This window comes from Macrotis lagotis, chromosome 4 (genome assembly GCF_037893015.1).
Source record: "Macrotis lagotis isolate mMagLag1 chromosome 4, bilby.v1.9.chrom.fasta, whole genome shotgun sequence".
Taxonomy (NCBI): Eukaryota; Metazoa; Chordata; class Mammalia; order Peramelemorphia; family Peramelidae; genus Macrotis; species Macrotis lagotis.
Genome location: NC_133661.1, coordinates 107,186,156 through 107,211,721, shown reverse-complemented (window position 1 = coordinate 107,211,721; position 25,566 = coordinate 107,186,156). Strand labels below are relative to the sequence as shown.

The 25,566-nt window shown below is 35.3% G+C and overlaps 1 protein-coding gene across 4 annotated transcripts in view; it reads right to left on the bottom strand.

The window, feature by feature from the left end:
* SORCS1 (sortilin related VPS10 domain containing receptor 1) overlaps positions 1-25,566 on the bottom strand; it is a 741,634-nt gene that overhangs the window by 41,581 nt on the left and 674,487 nt on the right. For all 4 annotated transcript variants that reach the window (XM_074233753.1, XM_074233754.1, XM_074233751.1 and 1 more), the window contains exons 19-20: positions 12,293-12,479; positions 2,819-2,952 (exon numbers count right to left, since the gene is read on the bottom strand). In XM_074233753.1, the coding sequence (XP_074089854.1) occupies positions 2,819-2,952; positions 12,293-12,479 (321 nt within the window). The remainder of the gene's footprint in view (positions 1-2,818; positions 2,953-12,292; positions 12,480-25,566) is intronic.

Below are 25,566 nucleotides of genomic sequence, written 5' to 3'. Positions count from 1 at the left end.
AATATCTTATTGTCAAGTAATTTTCTTGGATTGAAGAGAGATTCTGACTAGTTCAGAGGCTCTGTGATTCATACAAGATTTTCTGACCATCCAAGGGAACTAGATAGGCAGGAAACTTGACTGTCCTGGATTCCTCTTAGTAACCCTGTAGGGACTTTTTGCATAAAGTAGCTGCTAGGAAATCTGCCCTTCTTTCTGATTAAGGAAGTAAGTACTAATTGGATGGTGGATTGGGGAAACTAAATGGAAAAACAGGAGAATCAAAGTCACTTGGTATGGTGCCTTGCAAGAGAATTGGCCAGGGGAGTAGAGAAGAGAAAGATTATTAGCCTACTGACCTCCCTTGACTCACTCCAAATAAACATTGCTTTTCAGTCCTTCCTTAAGTTCTCTTAATTAATTTTAAAATCAAAATTCTTTTAAGTCTATGTAAAGGAGTATCAGGCATAGAACTAAGAACTGATAATATTAATGCTCATTAGGAGAGAGATTTTGAAGAAAGAGGGAGACAGAGAGAGAGAGAGGGAGGGAAGGTGGAAGGGAGAGAGAGAGAGAGAGAGAGAGAGAGAGAGAGAGAGAGAGAGAGAGAGAGAGAGAGAGAGAGAATGACCGACCAAGAAGGGAAAAACCTACTACCAAATTCTCTTCAATGACACAGTAGAAAGATTTCAGATTTTTCATTCCCTTTCTTCTCCTCCATCAAACTAGTTTGTCCACCAGTGAGAGGTAATGGGTCACATTTGCCCATGTAATTTGACTGGGAGAAGTAGGTCTTAGTGCTTTTCTCACTGGAGAGGTAGGAAGGAAGCCAGTATTGGACTTTCCTCCACAGTCCAGAAAAAAACAAGTCTTTCTGCTCTCTGGGGTTATGCAAAGACACCTCCAGTGAAAGCAGAAATTCAGTTCTAGTGAAGAGGCTTCCTGATTAATATAAGATGCACTCAGCCTAAGGGGTAATGTCTCCAAATTAAAAGTGACATTGTTCAAAAATCAAAATGTCTAACACAAAGTCATTTTATTCCCAGAGGTAGTGAGAGGGAACATGCTGCACTCTGGAAGTCCAGAGATGATTTTTCTAAGACCAATATAGGCTATATAGCCAAGAACCTGATTGTCTTCTAATTCCATAATATCATTTTTGGCATTGGGTAGAGTAGTACATAGAGCACTGGACTTAAAATCTGCCTTTGAATAGCATTTCAAAAACTTACAGTGTGACCTTGAGTGAGTTATTTAGACTCTTTGGACCTAAGATTCCTCATTTAGAAATAGCATATCTCCATTTATTGAACAGGAATGTGACGAGGATCAAGTTGTTCAACTGTTTCAGGTGTGTCTGACTCTTAGCGACCATATTTGGGATTTTCTTGGCAAAGATACTGAAATAATTTACCATTTTCTTCTCCAGTTCTTTTGACAGATAAGGGAATAGAGACAAATAGGGTAATGGGACTTGCCCAGGGTTATAGAGGTAGTGTTCTGACTCCAGGTACAGTGCTCTATATCCACTTTGCCACCTAGCTGCCTCATGAGGATTAAGTAAGATGATACTTGTAAAGGGCTTTGTAAACCTTAAATCACTGTACAAATATTAGGTGTTATTACTTTATTGCCCTTGCCCTCACCCTTTCTGACCCGTCACCTCCTGCCTTAGGAATCTTGCTAGTACTAGTCTGTCTCTGTACTTCTGGGCATGGTACACCTGACTGAAATAGTTATGATCACCTGTCTAGGGGATTAACTAATTGATGTGATCTAGTAGGAAAAGCATCCGGCTAGAGGGCAAAAGACCTGAGCTTTAGCCCTGATTCTATATTTAACTAGCAGCTCAGCTTCACTTCAAACCCCTGGGCTTCAGTGTCCTTGTCTGTAACAATGAGCATATTAATACTTATCTAAGCTATCTCTCAGAATTGTTGAGAGAGAATCAAAGGGCATAAGACAGAGGGAAGAACTCTGAAAAGTGAAAATGAAAGCACTATATACACAAACACTGTGAACAATATGAAAACCTGAGAAGTCAGTTGGTGTCATTGAACGACCACTGGTTTAAGAGTCAGGACACCACCAATCTCGTATTGGTTCAGTCACAGATCTATTTTGGCTGTAACTGTTTGCAAGTCACTTCCCTCTTTCTAGACTAATATTTAATTTCTTCATCTTAGAAAAGGGGAAATTGAATTAGAGATTCTGCAAAATCTATTCAGTTTTAACATTCTATAACAATATGATTCTGTTTTAGAGAAAGTGAGTAGGTCATGAGTTGAGGAAGGGAAAAGGCCTACTCCCTGGTTAGCATTTCAAAATCAGACCTTTGGGATAAAATGCTCTATATACTTCTAGTCTAGTCTCTGACTCTAACTTGTTTGGCTGAATTTGGATGAGACACTGTCCCTTTCCAGGCTACTGTTTACCATCTTTGAAAGGAGAGGGTTAGACTAGGTGGTCTTCAAAATTCTCTTAGAGCGCAGCTAGGTGGTGCAGTGGATAGAGTACCAGCTCTGGAATCAGGAGGACCCGAGTTCAAATGGCTTCAGACACTTAATAATTAGCTAGCTGTGTGGCCTTGGGCAAGCCACTTAACCCCATTGCCTTACAAAAAAAAAAAAACACACCTAAAAAAATTCTCTTAGGGCACTCACATTCTATAAGCTAGTGTTCTTGTTTTTAGACTCTACATAGATTTTTCCCCATTTATTTGATCTGAGAATGAGTAATGCATAACAGGGCTGAAGAAATGTTTTACTCTGAAGAGATAGAAAGACTTGGTTTCAGAAAAAAGTCTACTTCTTAGTGTGGGGAGCCAGAGGTGACCTACCTCTGTGTTGTTCCCATGCCACCATACATAAGTCAGTGTCCCCACTTGGCTGGGCCACAGCACAGCTGTTGCATTGACCTCTTTGTTCTTGGTGGTGACAAAGGGAAGTGACAAGTGCACATGCTCCAAGGGACCTATGGAGACAAAAGGAGAAAAGAAACCACAAACGAGGAGATCTGGTAGACAGATCTTCAAGTTTCATTACCCAGTTTAGGGGATTGCGCCACCCTCCCCCCAGCAAAATACAACTGGTCTTTGAGGTGAAACAAGACACAGCACGCCAACACTCACATCATGATCACCACTATTCACAAGAGTGAGAGGGGAAGATCATTTCTCCATGTGAAAACAGAATGTTGGGAAGGAGGCCAAGAAAGCCTGGACCTGCTTGGCTGCTGAGCCTTTGTCTGCTTCCTTGTGGTTTATTTGCCTAATTTCTTAACTACCAATCCTGACCACGGAGGTTAATTTAGCTCTAAAAGCAGAACAGAAACTTTATCGGGGGCCTTGGCACTGCCAGAGAGCTATGATCAAAGACTTGATTGGACAAGTAAAGAAACTGAGTAACAAAAATGACTAGCCATGTCCCTTAGGGAGTAACAAAGACAAGGTTAGAACTCAGTTCCTCTAATTTCAAATATATTTCACCTTCAAAATGGGGGTCATTTTAGAGATTTTTTTAAGGTTTTTTTTCGTATTTTAGAGATTTTTGTGATAGATTCTAGGTCATAGAAAAGAAAACTACTAAGGGAACAACCCTGAGGGTTAAGTAGTCAATAGTAGATCTGGAAACAAAGCATCTGAACATTGTCAAATTAATACTTGTCGGAATCCTGGGCAACCAATCAATCAACAAGCATTTATTAGATATCTATTCTGTACTGTGCATTAGTTGTAACTTAACTGCTTTGTATCCCTATTTCTTCAGTCAAAGGGTTGTCTAAAGTTTCTTCTGCCTCTAAATTTACAATAGATCTCAGTAGCAAATATCATGCTCTCCTTCTCTGGTGCTCTTTCCTTTTCATCTCCCTGTCTCATGTCATGCTATGGTGACAGGACAAGAGGAACAGAGGCAGAAGTTACAGAATGTTTATAAAGATCATTTGCTGGACCCAAGTGTCACACTGTCCTAGCTATGATGAGCCTATATATCATATCACTCCTGTTCATTGATGATCTCCCCATTAGAAGATTTTATTTACATGGTAATAGTGATATTTCTTTCAAGTATAAGTTTTCTTAAAAAATAAAACTCTTATGTTGATGCTCAGAAAGATAATAATAGTAATGTTTGTCCATTCTCAAAGAAGACCATGCCAAAATACCATGACAAACACATGACTTGAATTTGAGTGATTTGCCAGCCTCACTTTTTCCTCCAGAGCTATCTGGGTCCAGTGGCCAGATATAGATCGGTACAACTGGAGATAGCCCTGATTGCCAGGCAGTCTGACTTGTCCAAGTGACTATTTAGTGTCAATTGTCTGAGGTGGGATTTGAACTCCAAGGTCAGTGCTCTATCCAATGCACCACCTATCTGCTCTGCTTGGAAAGAAGTTATTCAAGGTCTGTTGAAAAGCAAGAGTTAACCTTGGGATCAAAGAGGAAATAAAACTACAGTAGATCACTGATTTGTACTTTTTTCAATCAAAATCTCTTAATGAGTATAATAAACAAGTCATTATTTAGAACATAGAAATGTAGACATGGTGATAGTCTGTAGATAGAAGCCAAATACTGGAGCATCTTTGCCTTCTAAATGCCCTGAGGAGTGGGTAAAGTTATTTCTCTTTGTGCAAATATCTTGACCAGTTAAGTACTCTCAGAAGTCAGCCCTTTGGTTCAATACAGCACGGAGCCCACTAGACATAGAAGGAAAAGTGGGCACTACTGGATATGTGAAATAAAGTAAACCAATTGAGCTATATATTATATATAATATATATTTATATTTTATATATATATATTTATATGCATATGCTCTGGTTTAACTTGAAAGCTACCTATCTGCAGTGCATAGATAGAACAGAAGGTGGCACTGTATCCCCCTAAATTCAGCAGGAAAACCCAATTCCAGGGAAGCAGAAAAGGGCAGAATTTAGGTGTTCCTCATCTGATGTCAGTTCGGAATCAGTGCAATATTAGAGTATGAAGGGTGTGTCTTTACAATTCTGATTTAATTTAATCTCCCCCCATTTAACATATGAGGAAACTGAGGTTTAGAGGTAGGAATCATATTCTAAGAACTCAGCTTCTAGGATTCTAGTCCAATATCCCTGCTTGCCCATGGGAAAGGAAATGCTATGTCAGTATTATGCAGCCTGCAGAATTTCATTTGAGAACACTCTGGATGCAAACTCTGATAGCAACAGAGAGAGAGAGAGAGAGAGAGAGAGAGAGAGAGAGAGAGAGAGAGAGAGAGAGAAAGAAACAGCTATAGCATGAAAATAGCATCCAAAGAGATATTCTCTTGGTGAATCTTTTTGGAGAGAAGCATCCTTTTTCTCCTAATTCACTGCATTTACATTTTTTTCTTAAATAGGAAACACATTAAAATGGGCCTCATATCCTCTTGCAAATATTTGACAATGACTGCTTTGCCATTCTCAGGGGTAGAAGCCCAAAAGCTTCTATTTCCTTTCATCAATTCAAAGTGGACTGATTTCTTCACACACATTAGTAGGGAATGGTCACATTCCTACTCCTAGGCTTCTCCACTTCTCCCCTTCCAGTTCCTGTATCTATTCATCTAGTACTATAGCAACAAGTCCTCCTATCCCCATCCTTCCCTGCTTCTCTCCTGATTTAATTTTTATATGTTTCAAATGGGTCAACAACATGAATTGCAGATCAAATACCATTAATGACCCTTTGTGATAGACAAGTTCCCATTTTTTTTTTGGCTTTTCTTAGGATCTCAAAGCACCCTTCAAGATAAAACTTGTTGCTATTAAGGGTTGAGGAAGAACTAGAGTCTTTTCTTAAATGTATTATTGAGTTATTGAATGATAGGAAGACCTTGTGGCTTTAAGTCCTCAAAATTACTATTGCTACAATTTAACATTTTTAGTCAAGCTTCCTGATGACATCCTCAAATATTTTTGTCCTGAGTGTCTCACCTGAATCTGGAGGTTGTGTGTCCAATAGAGGCTTTCATAAAAAATTAAAAAAGGAAGAAGATACCTCCCCTAGAAAATGACAGCCTAGATATCCCTTCTACTGTTGTTGTTTTTAGGAGGCTGGGTTGGAGGACACAGAGTATATGGAATTGGTTTAAAAAAACTGGCAGATCAGGAGACGATACCCTAATTCATTTGCTGACCATTCAAAATTATTTGAATACTTATAAAAGCTACTTCCTCTTTATCTGAATTATTCATAAATTAATAGTATTCCCCTAGCCCTATTGAGAAAGAAAGACATTTACAAATGGCCTATCTTTCAGAAGGTAGCTAGGGGAGGGGGAAAGCTATTTCCTATTCATCTTTTTTTCCCCCCAACTCATTCTGCAACTCTGCACAGTCCCTGATGAGCTAACTACAGGACTGGCTGAGCTAGGCAGCTTTGCTTTCCTGAAATCTGCATTCCTATCCAAGGAATGAAACAGTCACTGCATCTTGTGCTTTCATTAGTTTGCAAACTCACAGAGCACAGTGGACACTCTCCCCAAGGAATTCCCTCCTGTCAAGAAGCAGCTGATTACCCAGCCGTTCCAGTGAGGAGCTGTCAGCCCAGGACTGGAAATAGCACCCCTGAAACATTTTCTCCATTTGTTTCTGATGACCTTTGCAAACCTTTATTAATAACCTCTGATTCTGGCTCAACTCACCTTTCTGTATTGGAGAGCATAGATTGGAAGGGATTGACACAGGGTAGACTGTGTGGGAGTATCTACCTGAGGCTGAGATTCTGTAAAAGAGCCATTCTGTTAGCAGTGAGCTGCTCATCTAGAGTAATTATTGCCTAATTTCAGGACTGGGCAAATCCAAAGCCAGTTGTCATTTTGAAATGAACCAAAGCTCACATTCCATCAACTTGGCTAATAGAGTTAACCATCTGTAGCCACATACCTAGATACCAACAGAAAATGTAAAACAAGGTGAGGGAGTCAAAAGATTTGGGGAGATAATGAGACTGAGATACACCTCATGGTACTGAATAAGTTACTGACCCTCTTTGTACCACATAAGTTTCTACTGGGAAAAGTACCTCCCATGGATACTACCTATGGAATAGTGTACATGAGGGTATAAATAAGGTAATAGAAAAAGAAAGTGAATTAAGAACTTTGGGGAAAAAAGGTAATTTATATTATGGTAGCCTTGATAAACACTACTCCTTGTTTCATGAACTTTTATGTTTTGGTGACAAATAATCATTGTTTGCTTATAGTAAAACTCTCATATGATACAGTTAAATTGATAAGAATTGTGTTAGTCCTGCCCCTCAAAGTCAGTGCTTTAAAGGAAGACTTGAACTTGAGGAGGTGTGATCAATTAATCATATTACTCAACCAGAACTATGTCCTATGATGGCCACATTGAAATTTTATTATCAGAACCCACTGCACCTCTGTGTCACCTCAATCTCCTCTATTTCCATCCCCCCCACTCCCCAATTCTTACTATTCCTGTTCTTCACCCTAATTACAACTTTCAGGTTTCTTGTTTTCCTTCTATTCTAATGATTCTGGCCACAATTCCCTCTCTATTAGGTTTGAGTGATGGTTAGCCATGACAATAATTCTGTTTTCTCTAGCCTCAAATGAAAGTTATGTCTCTTAATTTTCTGCTGTATCATGATGCTATCCTCCAATAATGCTAATAATTCCTCTCATTCAAGTATTCTGCGCAAGAGGAGCTGCTGAATCTACCAAAAATAATCTCAGATGAAATCTAAGGTGTGTGAAAATCCTTTTATTCATATTTATTTGATTTTTAAAAAATCATACTTCTCATAGTCTCTTATCTCCTCAAGCTCCTTCCCACTTAGTCTAAGCAAGTGACATTATCTCCTACTCTGAAAAAAAGAGACTATCTTCCTAATTTCTCCATTCTGCCTAACATTCCCATTACTATCAATAATAGGAATCACCATCCTTCCAGTTAGTTGCTCAGTGGCAATAATATCCTAGGAGTCATTTTCGACTTCTCATTTTCTCTCACATCCATTTCTAATCAGCTGCTAAGTTCTGTAAATTCTATAGTATCAATAATATATTGTTTCTTTGAGATTTCTACTATTCTATGTGTGACTCTCATCTCTTCACATCTCTGGGTCTTTCCTTTTTTCAGTCCAACCTCCTCTTAACTGTCAAACTGATCTTCCTAAAGTACAGGTATGATTGTATCACCTGTCTCCACTCCTATCATCACCAAAATCAAATTCAAAATGCTCTGCATGGCATTCAAAGTTGTTTATAAACAAGTTCTCTCTTACCATTCCAGTTTTCCTATATTCTCCCCTTATCATTTATTCTTTGAAGCAGAGGCATTGTCCTCTTTGCTGTCCTGCAACAAAGACACTCTATCTCTTAGTTCCAAGGCAATTTGATCTGTTCTCCATTCCTACTTGCCACCCAACCTTTTCTATATCTTCCTCATGTATTTGTTCTAATTTCTGTAATAGGTATACACTTGGTTTATTAATTTTCTTTTCCCATTCAAGGCTCCATTCAGATTAGACTTTTCATGTACAATTTCCTCCATGAATTGAAAACACTGTTTCCACTTCCAAAGTGTCACAATATATCTTTTGGATATTTCCTTTGAAGTTATCATTTTCCCTCTTGCACCTCAGTCACAGGGACATGGGTTCTTCCTTCATTATATTATCTCTTTCAATAAAAAGTGCCAGCTCCATCGCTCTCTTCATTACCTTGCACTTCTCACATGGTAACCACCTATTATTATTATGATTATTGAACTTAAATGTTATTGAAACATGGAACCCATGACAGGTTTAGGATGCAAAATTAGAATATAAAGATCCCTTCCTTTAAAGTCCAAGTTCAAGTCAGTTAACAACACATGAAATGCAATTGAATATTATTACTGTTCCCAAAAGAAAGCATGAATAAGAAGAATTCATAGAAAGAAGAGACAATTTATAGGAATGAAAATGAAATTATATAAGCAGAATTAGGAAATCAATGTATACAATGGCTGTAATAATAGAAATGAAAAGAACAATAAAATGAAATTGAATGTTGGTTAATTCTAATAACCAAGATTGATTCTGGGAGAAGAGTTAGTTTAGGGAAATGGACCCCTTCCCTTCATTGCAAATGTGGGGAAAAAAACTGAAGAATATTCTCTAATTTTGCTGAACTTTAAAAAAAATCTTTAATCTTTGCTATAAGGGAAGGCTCCCTGACTTGGGCAAAGAAGAAGACAGGGATATGTGTAGAAATAAAAAAAAATATGAATGTGTGTGTAGAATGGTAGAATTACATATAAATGAGTACATTTCTATATAAATAATGAAAAACATATAATGTTAACCATGCAAATTATATTTATAGGTCAACATTGCAAGACAAGAATAATTTAAGAAAATAACTAACCAGCTCACTTCCCTTGGAGATAGTGACTTTAATATTAAGGAAACGAGGTCCTATGTTGTAGAAAATGGTTTCCTCCCATAAGATACCATAACTAGAATAAAAAAAAAGCTTAGAGTCTCTTGCAGACTTTGCAAAGAGTGTAATAGAAAGTAATAAAATATAGGTTCAAGCCCTAGCTCTCTTACTTCTTAGCTTTGTGACCTCCAGAGGGTCACTTAGTTTTTTTCCCCTTCTATAAAATAAGGAAGTTGCATTAGAAAATGTTTAAGGTCTTTTCACTTTTAACTCCACAGGTAGTTGAATCATTAGATTCTGGTAGAATTAATTCTTTGGAAATGCAGGAAATACATAAGCAATGTACATGAGAACTTTTTAAAGGAGAATATTCTTTTTTTTAAGGTTTTTTTGCAAGGCAAATTGGGTTGGCTTGCCCAAGGCCACACAGCTAGGTAATTATTAAGTGTCTGAGACCAGATTTGAACCCAGGTACTCCTGACTCCAGGGCCAGTGCTTTATCCACTATGCCACTTAGCCACCCCTAAAGGAGAATATTCTTAAGAAAGAAATTCCCTTTCCTGTACTAGGGAGAGAACAAATGATAAGGAAAAGCAACATGCTGTGCATGGATAATATAGTCAGAATTCAAGACATCTTTGGAAACCTCATAAGTCTATTAATCATTTACAAATTTTACTGATGCTAACAGTACTACTACTACTACTACTGATGATAACACCCTAGATATATCTGGAAAATTCTAGACCTGGAAATGACTCTTTTGGTAGGCATGCTGCTAGTTATTTAAGTTTTACTCAGTTTTTCAGGATAATACATAGATCTGCAATAACAAAACAAACAAAACATACAACAACAACAACAAATATCCCAATCATCTTTTCTATTCAAGAACAAACTCTCATCAAGTAAATCTTAAAATAAATTTTTGTCTACAATATATGGAAGTTCGATAAACATAAGTATGCCAAAAATTTCATAGCATTTAATAATCACTTCATGAAATCACTTTGTATGTAGGTATCAGTCTGGGCATAGCTACAGGAATAAAAGACAAATGACACCAATTCTACTTTAGCATTCTAATGCTATCATGTGAAGTTCTAGGAAAATTTAATTGACCTTGGCACTAGCTTCCAAGAGTATGATAAGACTTGAAAGAACTATACTCACTCTCAACCCAAATACCAAGCAGACTTGTAGAGGTCATTTTCAAAAAAAGGAATCAATCAGTCTTGACTGGAGGAATTCTGTTAAATAATAGAGTAGTACTCTATAGTTTCTTGACAAAAGAATAAAAATAACTCTAAGGATATGAGATGCTCATAACAGAAGTATGTTTTTCTATAAGAAGAAGTCCCCTAACAGTTGTGGTTGTTCCATCCTTTTTTTAGTAAAGGATCAAGGACATCTTGGTGTTGGGGACAGTATGTTTGATTGTGGATAAATGGATCAGTATGAGTTCTGAATGCTCTACCACAGGTGGTCACAAGTAATCAGTTGGAATATTTGGGATGGAAATGTCTCTGGATTTTCACAGTTCATTCTTCCTTTGTGCTAATCTTATTCTGGTTTGCTTATGGAGTATATCATCTTCTCTGATTTGTGCACACCTAAGAAAGTCCTTTGATTTTCCAAGAACGTCCTAAAAATTGTAACTGAGTAAAGAAGAAGCATCATTGAATGGAGGAATCTCTCAATGGAGAAGCAGTAGATGACAATTTAGTGGAAAAGGTTACCTAGTAGATGAGATTTCATACATTCCCATAGCTAAATTCAAAAAAATATTTTTACCTCCTCAGGCATGATCTTCTGCATGAAACCATTCTTGATTCTTCCAACTACTCCAATTTGGTCACTTCTAAATGACCACAACTGTATTTAGCTGCTTTGTGGGTGAATTTTAATGCATTTATTAACTTTATATTTATGTGGTATGCATTCTATATAAACTTAGACTATAAGCTTCCTATCAGTAGAGACTGAGTTATCTATTTACTTATATCCCCAGTATCTAGTACAGTGGTTAGTGCATGGTACAGACTTAATAAACACCTGTTTGATTGATTGAAAATTGGACAACTGGATGGAAAAGTATCTCAACTTCTGGAAAAATTCTTTGTCAGCTTTTGTTGCCTGACAATGGAAAGAGAATTAACAATTTCATTTCTAGTTTTTGTTTAGTATCCAACAATTATATCACCTTGGAAGGTCACTTCCCCTCTTTGTTTTCTTTTCCACTTGACTAAGGATTTATTCAAAGGATCTCTTAGTTTCCTTTCAGATACAAATTGCTATAACTAATCATCTTATGATATATAATATTTCTTCCATTACACAAGAGCCAATCATATGCCAGACCATTAAGAAAACAGGATTGTTAGATCACAAAATGTTTGAACCATATTGAATCAAGAGTCTAAAGCATCCAAGAAGCAGACGAAAGAGGGCAAGAAATCACCAAAGTAGTGAGAAATTCCATTTCTGATATTATTTCTAGCTTTAGAATTTAGATTGATAATATTATTAGAATCTGGAATGTCTACCATGTACCTTCAAAAAGTGTTCACAAATTAAGAAAGTCTAAGGGATCTACAGCAGTATGAAATAAAAATTGACCCTGATAATCCATCCAGAAAGGAAACAGAGGCAGAAATTCTCTGTAATATATCATTTCCTTTTCCTTCTCTCTCTTTCCATCTTTCTTCCCACTCTTTTCTCCCTTAAGCTTCCCACCTCTCTCTGACTCCCTTCCCATCTCATATTCTCTTTGTGTCTCTGTCTCTTTCTGAAAAGAAAAATCAAGTTCCTTCTAGGCAGGATATTTGAGGTTTACATTCTTTAAAGGTGTGTTATTCAAGGTATTTCATAAACCAACAACAGTAATAACATACAAGTTACATGTAAGTACAGGACGGCGCTGTCAGACCCCAGACTGTTGTCCACCTGCACAGTCACTCGGAAAATGCCCACATTCTGGTAGACATGTTTGATCCCATCCTCGGTAGAGCTGAGGTTGACATAAGACACTGCAATACCATCGCCAAAGTCCACCTGGATGAGTGTCCTTTGCAGGTCACCCTAAGGAAAACAAAAATAGAAAAATGAGGATACATGGGTTTTCCTTGAATGAAGAATAATAGAAACTGACCTTGTTTTCTCCTAAGCCCATTGCTAATGGGACTGCAACTGAAACGCAGAATGACTGAAAGTTTTTATGATGGCACAAAAATGATTTGATAATATTAGCAACATTTATACAACAAATTATATGTTCATAGGACTTTATATATGTGTATATACATATATATACATATATATATATATATATATATATATATATATATATATAGAGAGAGAGAGAGAGAGAGAGAGAGAGAGAGAGAGAGAGAGAGAGAGAGAGAGAGAGAGAAAGCGCTCTTCAGATTTTGATAGTGAAAGGGTAGCAATGTTGATCCTTATTTACAGATTAGGAAATTAAAGTTTACACAGAGAGAAAGTAATGTGATTGACCAGAGGTTATATTAGTAATAAATAGCACACCCAAAATACAAATTCAGATCTTCCTTTTACTTCTTTTTTTGCAAGACAATGGCTTTAAATGACTTACCCAAGGTCACTCAGTTAAGTAAGTATTAAGTATCTTAATCTGGATTTGAATTCAGGACCTCCAGGGTCAGGATCTTGTTCCACTGGGCAATTTATCTGCCCGTAAATTTCTGTCTTAATACAAATCTAGTACTTTTCCCACTACATCACCACTGATTCAATGGAATGTTTAAAAACGATTCCCATTCATTGATTTGATGAATTAAAAAAATGTACCACAAAATGGCAAAGGATTTCTTGGGGTTGAAAGAGTAACGAAAGGCTTCAGCAGTTCATGCCTATGTTAATGACCCAGGGGACATCTGTAGTTCATTTAGATGGCTATTAAAATTACATTTACCTTTCAATTTAAGTGTACTTTAATGTGTTCTGAAGAATGGTTGAAAGGATCCATGAGTATGGCAATAAATTATTTGTATTTGTATTAAAGTTTATTGTATTTAAGCATTTTCACTATTCACAACTACAGGAAAGATTGATCCAAGTAATTTTTAAGGAAAAAAAATGAAGCTGAAAACAACTTTGAGGTTTCATATCACACTCAGCATGTTGACAAAAGTACAGTCAATCTTGGAGGAATTATGGGGAAAAAGTAAGCTACAATATCATTAAAAGATTTGTAGATTCAGCATGGCTAGGTGGCACAGTGGATAAAGCACTGGCCCTGGAGTCACGAGTTACCTGGGTTCAAATCCGGTTTCAGACACTTAATAAGTACCTAGCTGTGTGGCCTTGGGCAAACCATTTAACCAACCCCATTTGCCTTGCAAAAACCTAAAAAGATTTGTAGATTCAACCAACCATTCTGTATAGCTGTTTTGAATTATGCTAAAATAGGAAATGAAATAATCTACTTTTTCCCATAGCTAGCACATCTGCCACAAAGATGCTCCCATATATATTCACAAACTATTTATAGCAACAATTTTGTGGTATATTTATAAAGTGCTAAAGTTTATGTTTGTATAAATATGTAATTCATAATACTATATAATTTATAATATATATATATATATATATATATATATAAAATGGAAAATTATTGTGCCTATAAGAAACTAAAAAAAAAATCAGGGAAGCATTAGAAGACTGATATGAAGTGATGGAAAGTGAAGTAAGCAGAAGCAAGAAAGCAATATGAATAATGACCACAACAAAATAAATGGAAAGAACAAAATTGTTCTTGAGGTACCTTCCAATTCTTGATTTCTGTGCTTCTGAATTAAGTAATGCTCCACAATGGGGGAAATGTATTTTCTTCTTTTCTTTGTAAAGGGGGGAGAGTATGGATGTAGTATACTGTGTAATGTTAGGAAGAACTGATGTGCTGGTGGATTTTTATTATCTGTCTGTCTTTATATATATATATATATATGTATATATATATATATATGTTATAGAAGGTAGTTTGATTGAGGGGAGGAGGAACTGGGGAGGTGATATATTTAGAAATGGTGATTTGAAAACATAAAATTTTACAAAAATAAAGTTTAAAAAGCTTCTTAAAAGTGTTTGACTATTTCAGGAAAAACAAACAAATAAAACTTCCCCAATAGAATGAAAAAACTTTAGAGTGCATCATTTACTAAGACATCAAATTGTAAAAATTGATCTCCATTATACAAAATCAGCTTCATAACAAGATATATGTTAGCCTTTCTTATTTGTAAGGGAGAAAAAGAAAAAAAAACACCTTTGAACTATAAGTATATTTTTCCATTAAGTAAGGTTCACATAGTATCACATTTTTGAAAAGGCCAAGCTTAAAATGCTGACATTTAAAAAGATCTAGTACAGAGGGGAAGAGAAAGCAGAGTAAGCCCTGTAAAGATATGTGACCCTGTGCTCCATTTGTACCTGGGAAACGTGGGTGGGAAATAAGAGTTTCAAAAATAGGACAGCCCCCAAACTGAACCCTCTTGTGGAAAAGGAAAATCTTGACAGGATCCAGAAATGAAAATGGTTTTGAGACCCCCCCTCCCCCAAGGAAGACACAATGTCAGTAAGAAACAGGTTACAACTACAGGAATTCCCCCCAGTATCAAAAAATAATAGCTGTTCTTGTCATTGGACCCTGTATGCTGATTCAGTGTGGCAGGTTAGGGAAACTACTCAGTTTCTCTATTTTTCTTTCTGTTAGCTTCACTATGATGATGATGATGATGATGATGATGATGTTTGTCCTTCCTTTTCACAGATCATGGCATCAGAGAGATGATGTCATGACATGCATATAAAGAGGATTTGATGCTATGCTAAGTCACCAGCCGTCTTTATCTTCTAGACCCATCTTGTGGTCTAGTGGTCAAATATGAGTTAGGACAACTGAACATACCTCTGGATGCAAGGGTTAAATGATTTTTCCAAGGTCATACAACTAGTAAGTGTCTGAGACTGAATTTGGACTTAGTTCTAAGACCTGGTTCTAGTCCTGACAATGGACAATTAATGTCTTCCCTTCCCCAATATCCCAAATAATTCTATAAATCTATAAGATATCCACAAGATGATTCTGTTTCCTAGCTTTAACTGATCTCCTTGCAATCATTTTTTCTCCTTTTGAGTCTATCCTCCACATAGTTGCCAAAATTCTTTAAAGCACAAGTCTAATAATGGCATCTCTTCACTTAAATATTTCCAATGGCCATCTATTGTTCCCAGAATAAGTTGCAATCTCCACTATTTGGTGTTTAAAACCATTCAATATATGGCTTCAGTCTAACTCTCCAGGTTGATCATATATTATTTTCTCTCAACTATTGTCCAAAGAATTCACTAAGTGAATGGTATCAAACTCAAACAGAAAATTGGGAGGTGCTATTCCATACATAAGAATTTTTATGGGTCACACATTAATAGTTTAAAATGTAATATTATCTACATTTTATTGTATTTGTTTTGTAAAATATTTCCCAATTATATTTTTAATCTAGGCTCAGGTTCATTTGGAACAGCTAGGTGGTTCACTGGATAGAGTGCCAGATCCAAAATAAAAAAGATCTGAGTTCAAATATGCCCAAAGACATTTACTAGCTATAAGACCCTGGGCATGTCATTTAAACTCTATTTGCCTCATCTTCTCATCTGTAAAATGGGAACAACAATAGTTCCTAGCTCCCAGGGTAGATGTGAAGATCAAATAAGATAGCAATCCTAGATTCATTAGTGCAGCATTTTTCGTATAAAAAGCACAACATAAATATTATGTTACTATAGATATTATTACATGGGACAATTGTGGGCCACATATGACTTTATTTAGATCTCAGATCTAAATAATCTTTCTCCATGCCTTTGCAGGAAAAACTCTTCCTTTCATTTAAGCTCATAAGGACCACGATCTCATTAATCCTTTCTGGAGTCCATTTCCACCTTGTTAAATCAGTCTACCACTGCCTAAATAACTTTTCATGTGTTTTCTATATCTCTTGATAATGCAAACATACATTTCTCTCAGCAGGACAGTAAGCTCATAGACTATACCACTGCTTTTTCTTTTTTTCAGTTTTTTGTTTATTTATTTTTATCCATATGCACATGTATATTTTTAAGTTACAAAATTTCCTTCTTTGCCCCCTTCCCACCCCCCCTCCCCTCAGTGGCAAATGGGTTAGCATTGTACATATAAATAAATATATTTATAGATTAATTATGTTTGGTATGAGAAATTAGGAATAAGGAAAAGAGATATATAAGAGATAATTTTTATAAAGTGTTCATCAGATTCTGAAGGGCTGGTTGTGTATGCGTGTGTATGTGTGTGTGTGTGTATGTGTGTGTGTATGTGTTTTATTTTGTTTTTCTTCCTCTGTATGGGGATAATATTGTCCATAGCCGGTCTAATGCAGTTGTCCTAGCTCTCTGAACTGCCAAGAGGAGCTGCTTCCATCAAGGTTGTTCATCTCACAATGATGTTGTTCATGTGTACGTGTTTCTCTTGGTTCTACTCCCTTCACTCAGCATCAGATCCTATAAGTCATCCTATGCTTCTCTAAAGTCTGATCATTTATGGTTTCTTATAGAACAATAATATTCCATAGTATTTATTTACCATAACTTGTTTAGCCATTCCCCAATTGATGGGCCCCATTGTTTTTTTTTTCTTTAGGGACTAGGACAGTATTTGGGATATATACAGTACATGTTTAGGGATGGATTACTGATTATCTGCATTGCTGGGGGTACTTTCAACAATGGAGATTCTGTATTAATGAATCACAGTTCTGGACTCCTGACTCCTCTAGTCCTGTTACACTGAACTGGAGTCTGACCTTAATGTCAAAATAAATAATATAAGTAGGTTAGCATATAGGGTGACAGCAACAGTGGCCAAGACACATGTTACAGATTACAGGAAAAGAAGTAAGGATCATAAACAGGGGCAAATTCCCTTTGTCAAAATATGCCGTTTGCTTCTGCTCATCCTCCAAGAATGTCATTTTTACTGAACATAAATATTTTAAAGATACATAGTTTCATCTCTATGGTTTGCTCTTCCTACCAATATAGCTCCCAAACTCTTAATACTTACAAGATGGTTTTTGTGAGTTATTGTATATCCCACCAAAAAGTCCATTACAAAGATATCTTGATTAACTTTTGAGTATTTCTCAGAAAATATATACATGTATGTGTATGACTATTATTTTATATGCACACATATATGTGTATATATGCAAGCATATACACACAACCATATAGACTCATGTACACATGTCTCTTATTGCATATGCATGCAGATATACATATTCAGGCATAATCATACTCTCTCTCTCTCTCTCTCTCTATATATATATATATATATATATATATATATATATATATGTCACAGTTCAGAAGTATAATCTATTAAAATTCAATTGAACCCACTATATATTCACTTCATTTTGATACTCATCAGATTTTACAAGGCAACTACTCTAATATTCAACCACAGTCATGCCTTCCATGATATTCTCTTATTAACTTACTAACTTAAGGAAAAATTCCAAATCAAATTAAATATTATTTATAAAATGCTTAGTCTGGCACATAGTTGGCACTTAATAAATCTGCATACTACTCTAGGTCATAGGATCTTTGATTAGAGTCATAGAACATGAGATGAGAGATTAGAGCTTAGATGGCATCTAATCTAACCTCTTCATATTATAGATGAGGAAACTGAGGTTAACACTGCCAAGAATTTCTGCTATGATTTAGCTCTCTATACATGATAGACACTTTTGTCTTTGCCTACCCTTATTTCCATCATCATTCATTCACTAATTCAAACAACAGTGATTTGAAATTTACTATGTATAATATACTACACAAAACACTGGAAGACTAAGATTTAGTCCCCTGTCCTTTATGAACAATCTAATGGCAATAATTAGATATATTTGGACAAGTGTAATTCAAATAAGAATATAAGAGGAACGAGCTGGAAATATAGTTCTTCCTTGTCTACACAGACTGCTTTTATTCGCATCCTGAAGTAGTACCATCTAAAGTAGGAGTTCCATATTTTGCCTCTTGAAATCTTGTTGCCAAACACTTTCTAGAAAGTAGACTAGTGTTTATATGAAGTATTCAAGAGGAAAATCTTTATATCCCTTGATCTCTTCTATTACTTGAAAAGGTATCTTGAGGTCATTCTCCTAATAATAGCAAGCAATTTAGAAATGGAGACATTACCATTATTTATTTATTATTCTGTATTACTTTTTGTTTTGTCTCCCATATCCTTTTGAGTGTATATAAGCCTTTAATCCAGATGAAAACAGTTCTGTATAAAAATTAGGATTTTACACTATCTGAGCACAAATGATCCCAAAGCACCTGAGATAACATATTCCACATCTCCATGTCAAGGACCTTGACAATCAATAAGTTCATGATTATCCACTAATTTCTGTCCTAAAAACTTGGAGAATCAAGAAGCTAAAAGAATATATTTTAATACATGATCAGAAAATGGTAATGGCTTTTTGTATAAAAGGGAATATTGCGAAGCCAGCCACTCTTCCAGCTGCTAGACTCTATCCTCATTCACATGAATTTTTTTTCTCAGATTCTCTAGGTATACCATCATAATTATCTGCAAAGAGTGCCAATTCTGATTACTTCAATTTCTTTTTCTTCTGTTATTGCTACTGTTAATATTTCTAATACTATATTTAATGGAATGGTGATAACAGGCATTCTTGTTTCACCCCTGATTTTATTGGAAATACTCCACGTTTATTTCCATTAAATGTAATATTTGTTGATGGTTTTAATAAATAATATTTATTATTTTAAGGAAAATTCTATTCATTCCTAAATTTTCTAGTGTTTTTAAAAGCAATGTATTTTATCAAAGGCTTTTTCAGCAATCCATTGAGATAATATGATTTCTGTTGGTTTTGCTATTGATATGTTTAATTATGTTGAGTGTTTTCCTAACGTAGAACCATCCCTGCCTGCCTGGTATAAATCCAGTCTGATCATGGTATAACTTGCTGTCGTCTCATTGCTAAAATTTTATTTAAGAGTTTTGCATCAATATTCATTAGGGAGATTGGTCTATAATTTTCTTTGTCTGTTTTGGTTCTTCCTGGTATAGGTATCAGCATCATGTTGGTGTCATAAAAGGAGTTTGGCAGTACTCATTCCTCTCTTATTTTTTTAATAGTTTATGTAGAGCAGGAATTAGTTGTTCCTTAAATGTTTGGTAGAATTCACTTGTAAATCCACCTAGACCTGGAGATTTTTTCTTAGGGAGTTTATTGATGGTCCTTCAATTACTTTTTCTGAAATAGGGTTATTTAAGTAATTTTTTTCCTCTTTTGTTAATCTGGGCAATTTGTATTTTTGTAAATATTCATTCTTTTCATTCAACTTATCCAATTTATTAGCATTTACTTTGGGCAAAGTAGCTCTAAATTATCTCTTTAATTTCCTCTTCATTGATGAGTACATTTCCATGAATTGATCTGACACTGATTTGAAAATTTATAGCATCCCTCATTTCCAGACTTTTGTTGTTGTCATGGCCTACTCATCATGGCCCTGTGAACCATAGCACACTGATATTTTATAGTCCTTGCTTCTTACAAATATTGAAGTTATTTAACATTTCCTTCTCTAGTATATTGAGACAAACAAAGGTTAAGTGACTTGCCCAGGGTCACAAGGCTAGTTAAGGGTCTAAGGCTGAGTTTGAATTCATTTCTTTCTGGCCCAGGACCATAGCTCTATCCACTGAGTCATCTAGCTATATCCTTCAGTCTTATTTAGTTAGACATTTTGTCCAAAGGACATTTTTCCCCCCTTACTTCAGCCATATGCTGATTTTGACTAAATCAATCTTTTATAGAGGTATTTACTTCACTGTATAAATTAAATGAATGAGAGAACCTGATGTATTATTCTTTTCTTTTTAAGGAAAATTCTAGACTCAGTAATTCAATGATGAAAGGGGTTATTTCAAAGAAATTCCAAAGGACATGGATGAATTGATATAGAGTGAAGTAGGCAAAAATAGGAAAACAATTTACTTTTTAACAAAAGCATTGTATAGAGAAAGATTTTATAAAGATTTGAGAATTCTGATTATTATGGAAATATGTTAAACATGATTATACATATATAACCTATATCAGATTTGTCACAGCCATAGGGAGGGGGAAGGAAAGGGAATTTGTTAGAAAAATGTGCAATTCAAAAGCTGGCAAAAGGATGAATGTTGAAAACTACCTTTTCATGTAAGTGGGGAAAAAAATAATAGCTTTGTTGAAAAAGAAAAAATTTTGATTATTACAATGAAAAACTATGACACCAGAGGATTATTGATGAAGTATGCTACACACCCCCTTGAAATTATGAATAATGATATGAATGCTCTAAATTTCCAAAAATAAAAATGAATATAAATCAAATATAAATCAAAATGAAATTTAACCTCACTTACCTAGCAAATTGGTAAAAATGACTATTTTTTATAGTAACTTCAGTGAATTGTTGATAGAGCTGTCAATCATTACTATTATACTATAAAGCAGTTTGGAATTATACAAATAAAATGAACTGAAGGTCCCTTTTGAACCAGAGATTCGACTACTAATCATATTTGGCAAAAAAGTTATCAACAAGAAGGAAGTTGCCTTAATATATCAAAATATTTATAGTAGTACTTTTGAAAGATAGTAAATAATTAAAAACAAAATGAATATCCATTGATTGCAGAATGACAACAATGGTGGGACATAAATCTAATGAAATAATACTGTGCAGTATCTATTAGTGAATGTAGACAAACATGGAAAGACTTAGTGGGAAGTGGAATACACTTTTATGTAACACCTACCATGAACCAGTTACTGTGTTTTTTGCATGTCTCATTTGATCCTTACAACAGCTTTATTAGGTAGGCTTATTATTATTCCCATTTTACAGCTGAGGAAAGCTGAAGTCAATTGAAGTTAAATGACTTGCTCAGGGTAACACTAGTTACTAATAAGTATGTGAGACTGGATTGAAATTCAGGGCTTTCTGACTTCAGGCTCTATCCATTGTATTACTTACCTATCACTGCTTTCATAAAATGATGCATAACAAAGACAAGAAAGCAAAATTCAAAATTACTAAAATAATGTAACTGGAAAGAATAACCATCAAAATGTAAATATTTAATCCTGTAGAATTACAAAGAATGATTCCAAGGAAGACATTGATCCATTCTTTTGCAAAAGTTAGAGGTAAAGACAAGTGTCAACTGTGTTTTTTACATATCTGCATTTTATCTTTGTATACATTTTAGACCATTTCAATTTATTGATTCATTTTAATTTTTCTCTTTTCTTTTTTTCCTCTAATATAGTCTTCAGTATATGGGTTGATTTTTTGGAAGGAGAAAAAGGGATAAAGATAAGGTTAGTGGAAGAAATTTAGGCAATATAAATATATATATAAATATATATATGTATATATCTTTACAATTTTACATGTACAGAAGGAAACAAAAGAATTTTAGAAAGAATCACAAATTAGACAACTTTGAAGATAAAATGTTGAATTTATTATTACATTTTAAAAAGCAAGCAGGGGCAGCTAAGTGGCACAGAGGATAGAGCACTGTCCCTGGGGTCAGGAAGACCTGATCTCAAATCCGGCCACAGACACTTAATAATTACTTAGCTGTGTGAAGTAGGTAAGTCACTTAACCCCATTGCCTTGCAAAACTAAAAAAAATAATAATAAAATAAAACTAAAAACTAAAAAAAAGCAAACTGTTTACAACTGTTTCACATGAAATTCTCTTTTCTGCTGAGCTCTCTCTCGCCCCTTTAAGAACAAATTTTTAAAAAGCACCAATTTCCATAAGCCAGATCAAGCATCACTCCTTCCATGAAGCCCTTATGGATATACCCTCCTCTTAGTAATGTAGAGAGATACTTTAAAAAAAAGTAGCAGAGTATTTATCTGCTCTATAATTTAAAATCTTAGAGTTGCCTGAGACTACTGAGAGTTTAAGTGATTTGGTCAGATTCCCAATAGACAGTAAATGTTTGGAGGAAAATTTGAAACAAGGCCTTCTTGATGCCCAGTTCAGTTATCTATATATTAAAACACACAGAAATGTACTTCTATTATATTATATTATATTTACTATCTTTTAATCAACAAGTATCTTACTCTAGCATCTCCTTTGGGTAGAGAAGAAATCAGGGATTCTCGAGGGTTTGACAAGGGGTTCCAAGGCTCTGTCAGAGGAACACATAATATTAAGCATAAGCCAGAAACAGATGACGTATCAGTAGCATAAGGATCAATTGACCTAAATATGGAGTTTCATCTCATCACCAGAAGGATGACTACTAAATAGTGTCTTGCTTTTTGCTATTATTATTTGCTTGTTTTGACCATGGTTAACACATGAGGAGGGATGAATGAAAAAGCATCCATTAAGCCTCAGTGCAATGCTCCATGTCAGCAAATGCAGACATACAAACAGAAAAGAAAGAACATATCTGTTTTTAAGGAACTCATATTCTATGGGGGAGACAATAAAGGTTTAAGCAGTAGCTCAGATGGAAAATTACAAATTATTCTTTATTTTTTATTTATGTTTATTTTTTTAGTTTTTTTGCAAGGCAATAGGGTTAAGTGGCATGCCCAAGGCCACACAGCTAGGTAATTATTAAGTATTTGAGGCCAGATTTGAATTCAGGTACTCCTGACTCCAGGGCCAGTGCTCTTGTCCACTGTACTACCTAGCTGCCCCAACTGTGCCACCTAGCCTCCCCTACCAATTATTCTTAAGGTAAAGTGGCAAAGAAAATGATAATATATATTCTTTGATGTCATTTTTCCAGATAATCATGTGTCTCTTATGTTGAAGCATTTGTCAATGCCATGGACTTTTATAGATAGAATTTTCTTTTCTGAATTTTCAGGAACTGAAGAGGCAGTGGTTTCAGCATCATTATTGCTTATCCATAAGGGTTACTCCTCAAGAAGATAACTGAGGGAGGCAGTGCTAGAAATGAGATTGGTTTTCTGGAGGCAGGGAGAAGGAAATTCTGCTATTCCCAGAGCTCTTGGGTTTATCTTCTCATTGATAGCAATTAGTAATTGTAGTTGATGGTGGGAAGGAAAGTGGGCACTTTTTTCATAGCAGTTTTATCTCAATATTGGCTGTCTCTAGAAAACAGGGCTTGACATCTTGGAAGTTCTGCTATTTTTAGCTATCTTGAGTTCAAAGCCTTGGGTTATATCCATCAAAATCTGAGGGTTGTTGTGATTGTGGTACAGAAAGACTCCTGTCTTTTCCTCTAGCTTTCTTTGATTTTTTAATTAGGTTGACTTGACAGATCTACAGTTCCCCCCCCCAAAAAAAATATCAAGATTTAAAAATACTAGAAACATGGTTTCAAAACTGAAGGGAGTCTTAAAAATAACTTAATGCTTTCATTTTACAGATGATGACACTCAGGACCAAAACAATAAAGTGACCTCTTTTCAGTTCAGAGGTTCTATTCTTACTCTTCCTCATCCAATAGAATCTGTTTCCGTATTTCAGTCATTTCCTTTTTTATTTCTTTTTCTTTTGTGTACATAATAGTCATGTTGTGAAAGTAAACATAGGTCACCCTCCCCCTCTCAAAATATATCAAGAAAAATAAATTTTAAAGAAGTTTCTATCTGTATTCAGATATCATCAGCTCTATCTTTGGGGATAGATAGTATTCTTTATCATAAATCCTGCAGAATTGTCTTGGATTTCATCATTACAGAGAAAAGGTAAGTCATTTACAGCTGATCATCCTACAGTATTGCTGTTACTTTGCATTTAGTACATTTTTTCATTGCATCTGTTCATCTGAGTTTTTGCAGGTTTTACTGAGAGCATCCTGCTCATCATTTCTTATAGCAGAAAAGCATTCCATCTTAATCACATATCACAATTGGCTCACTCATTTCCCAACTGATGGGCATCCCCCCTCAATTTCCAGTTCCTTGCCATCAGAAAAGAACTCCTATAAGCATCCTTATACATAAAATTCCTTTTGCTTCTTGCTTCATCTCTTCCACAATGTAGACTTGGTAGTGGCATTACTAGAACAAAGGGTAGGCATGATTTTATAGAATTTTGGGCATGGTTCCAAATTGCTCTTCAAAACTATTGAATCATTTCACAGCTCTCCCAACTGTCTTCAAGTATTTGAAGGCCCAACCCATTAAAGATTCTCCTGAATTAATGTTTCTTTTTCCCTACATGCCCTCCAATATTTGTCATTTTCTCTTTCTATCTTATTAGTCAATCCAATAGGTATAATGTATTACCTCAAAATTATTCTAATTTACATGTCTCCAGTAAGTTAGAAATTTTTTTTATATGGTCATAGATAGCATTGATAATTTCATCTGAAAACTGTTCATATCTGTTCTCTATATTTGAGAAATTAAGTCTTTATCAGAGAAACTTGTTTCAATATTTTTTTCTCGCATTTACTATTGCTGACTGTATTTCCTCCTTTCTTTTCCCTCTAACCCATCTATTCTATTCTCTTTTCACTCTGTCTCTCCTCAAAAGATTTTTGCATCTGATTACTTCCTCCCACAAGCATTCTTCTCTTCTATCACTCCCCACCCCCACACACACACTTTCTCTCATTCACTTCCCCTCCTACTTTCCTCTTGGTTAAGATAGGTTTCCATAGCAATTGATTGTTATAACTTCTCTGAGCCAATTTCAATGAGAGTAAGGCTCACTCACTCCCCCTCAATTCCACCCCCCTTTCACTCTACAGCAAAAGCTTTTTCTTACCTTTTTATATAAAATAACTTATTGTATTCTACTTCCCCCTTCCCCTTTTTCCCAGTGCATTCCTCTCTCACTGTTTAACTCCATCTTTTTTATTATATTATTCCTTCATATGCAGAGGCAATTTACAAATAAGGAAATCAAAGTTATCATAGACATATTAAAAATTGCTCTAAATCAATACTGATCAGAGAAATGCAAATTAAAGTACCTCTGAGGTACCACCTCACACCTCTCAGATTGACCAATATAACCAGAAAGGACAAT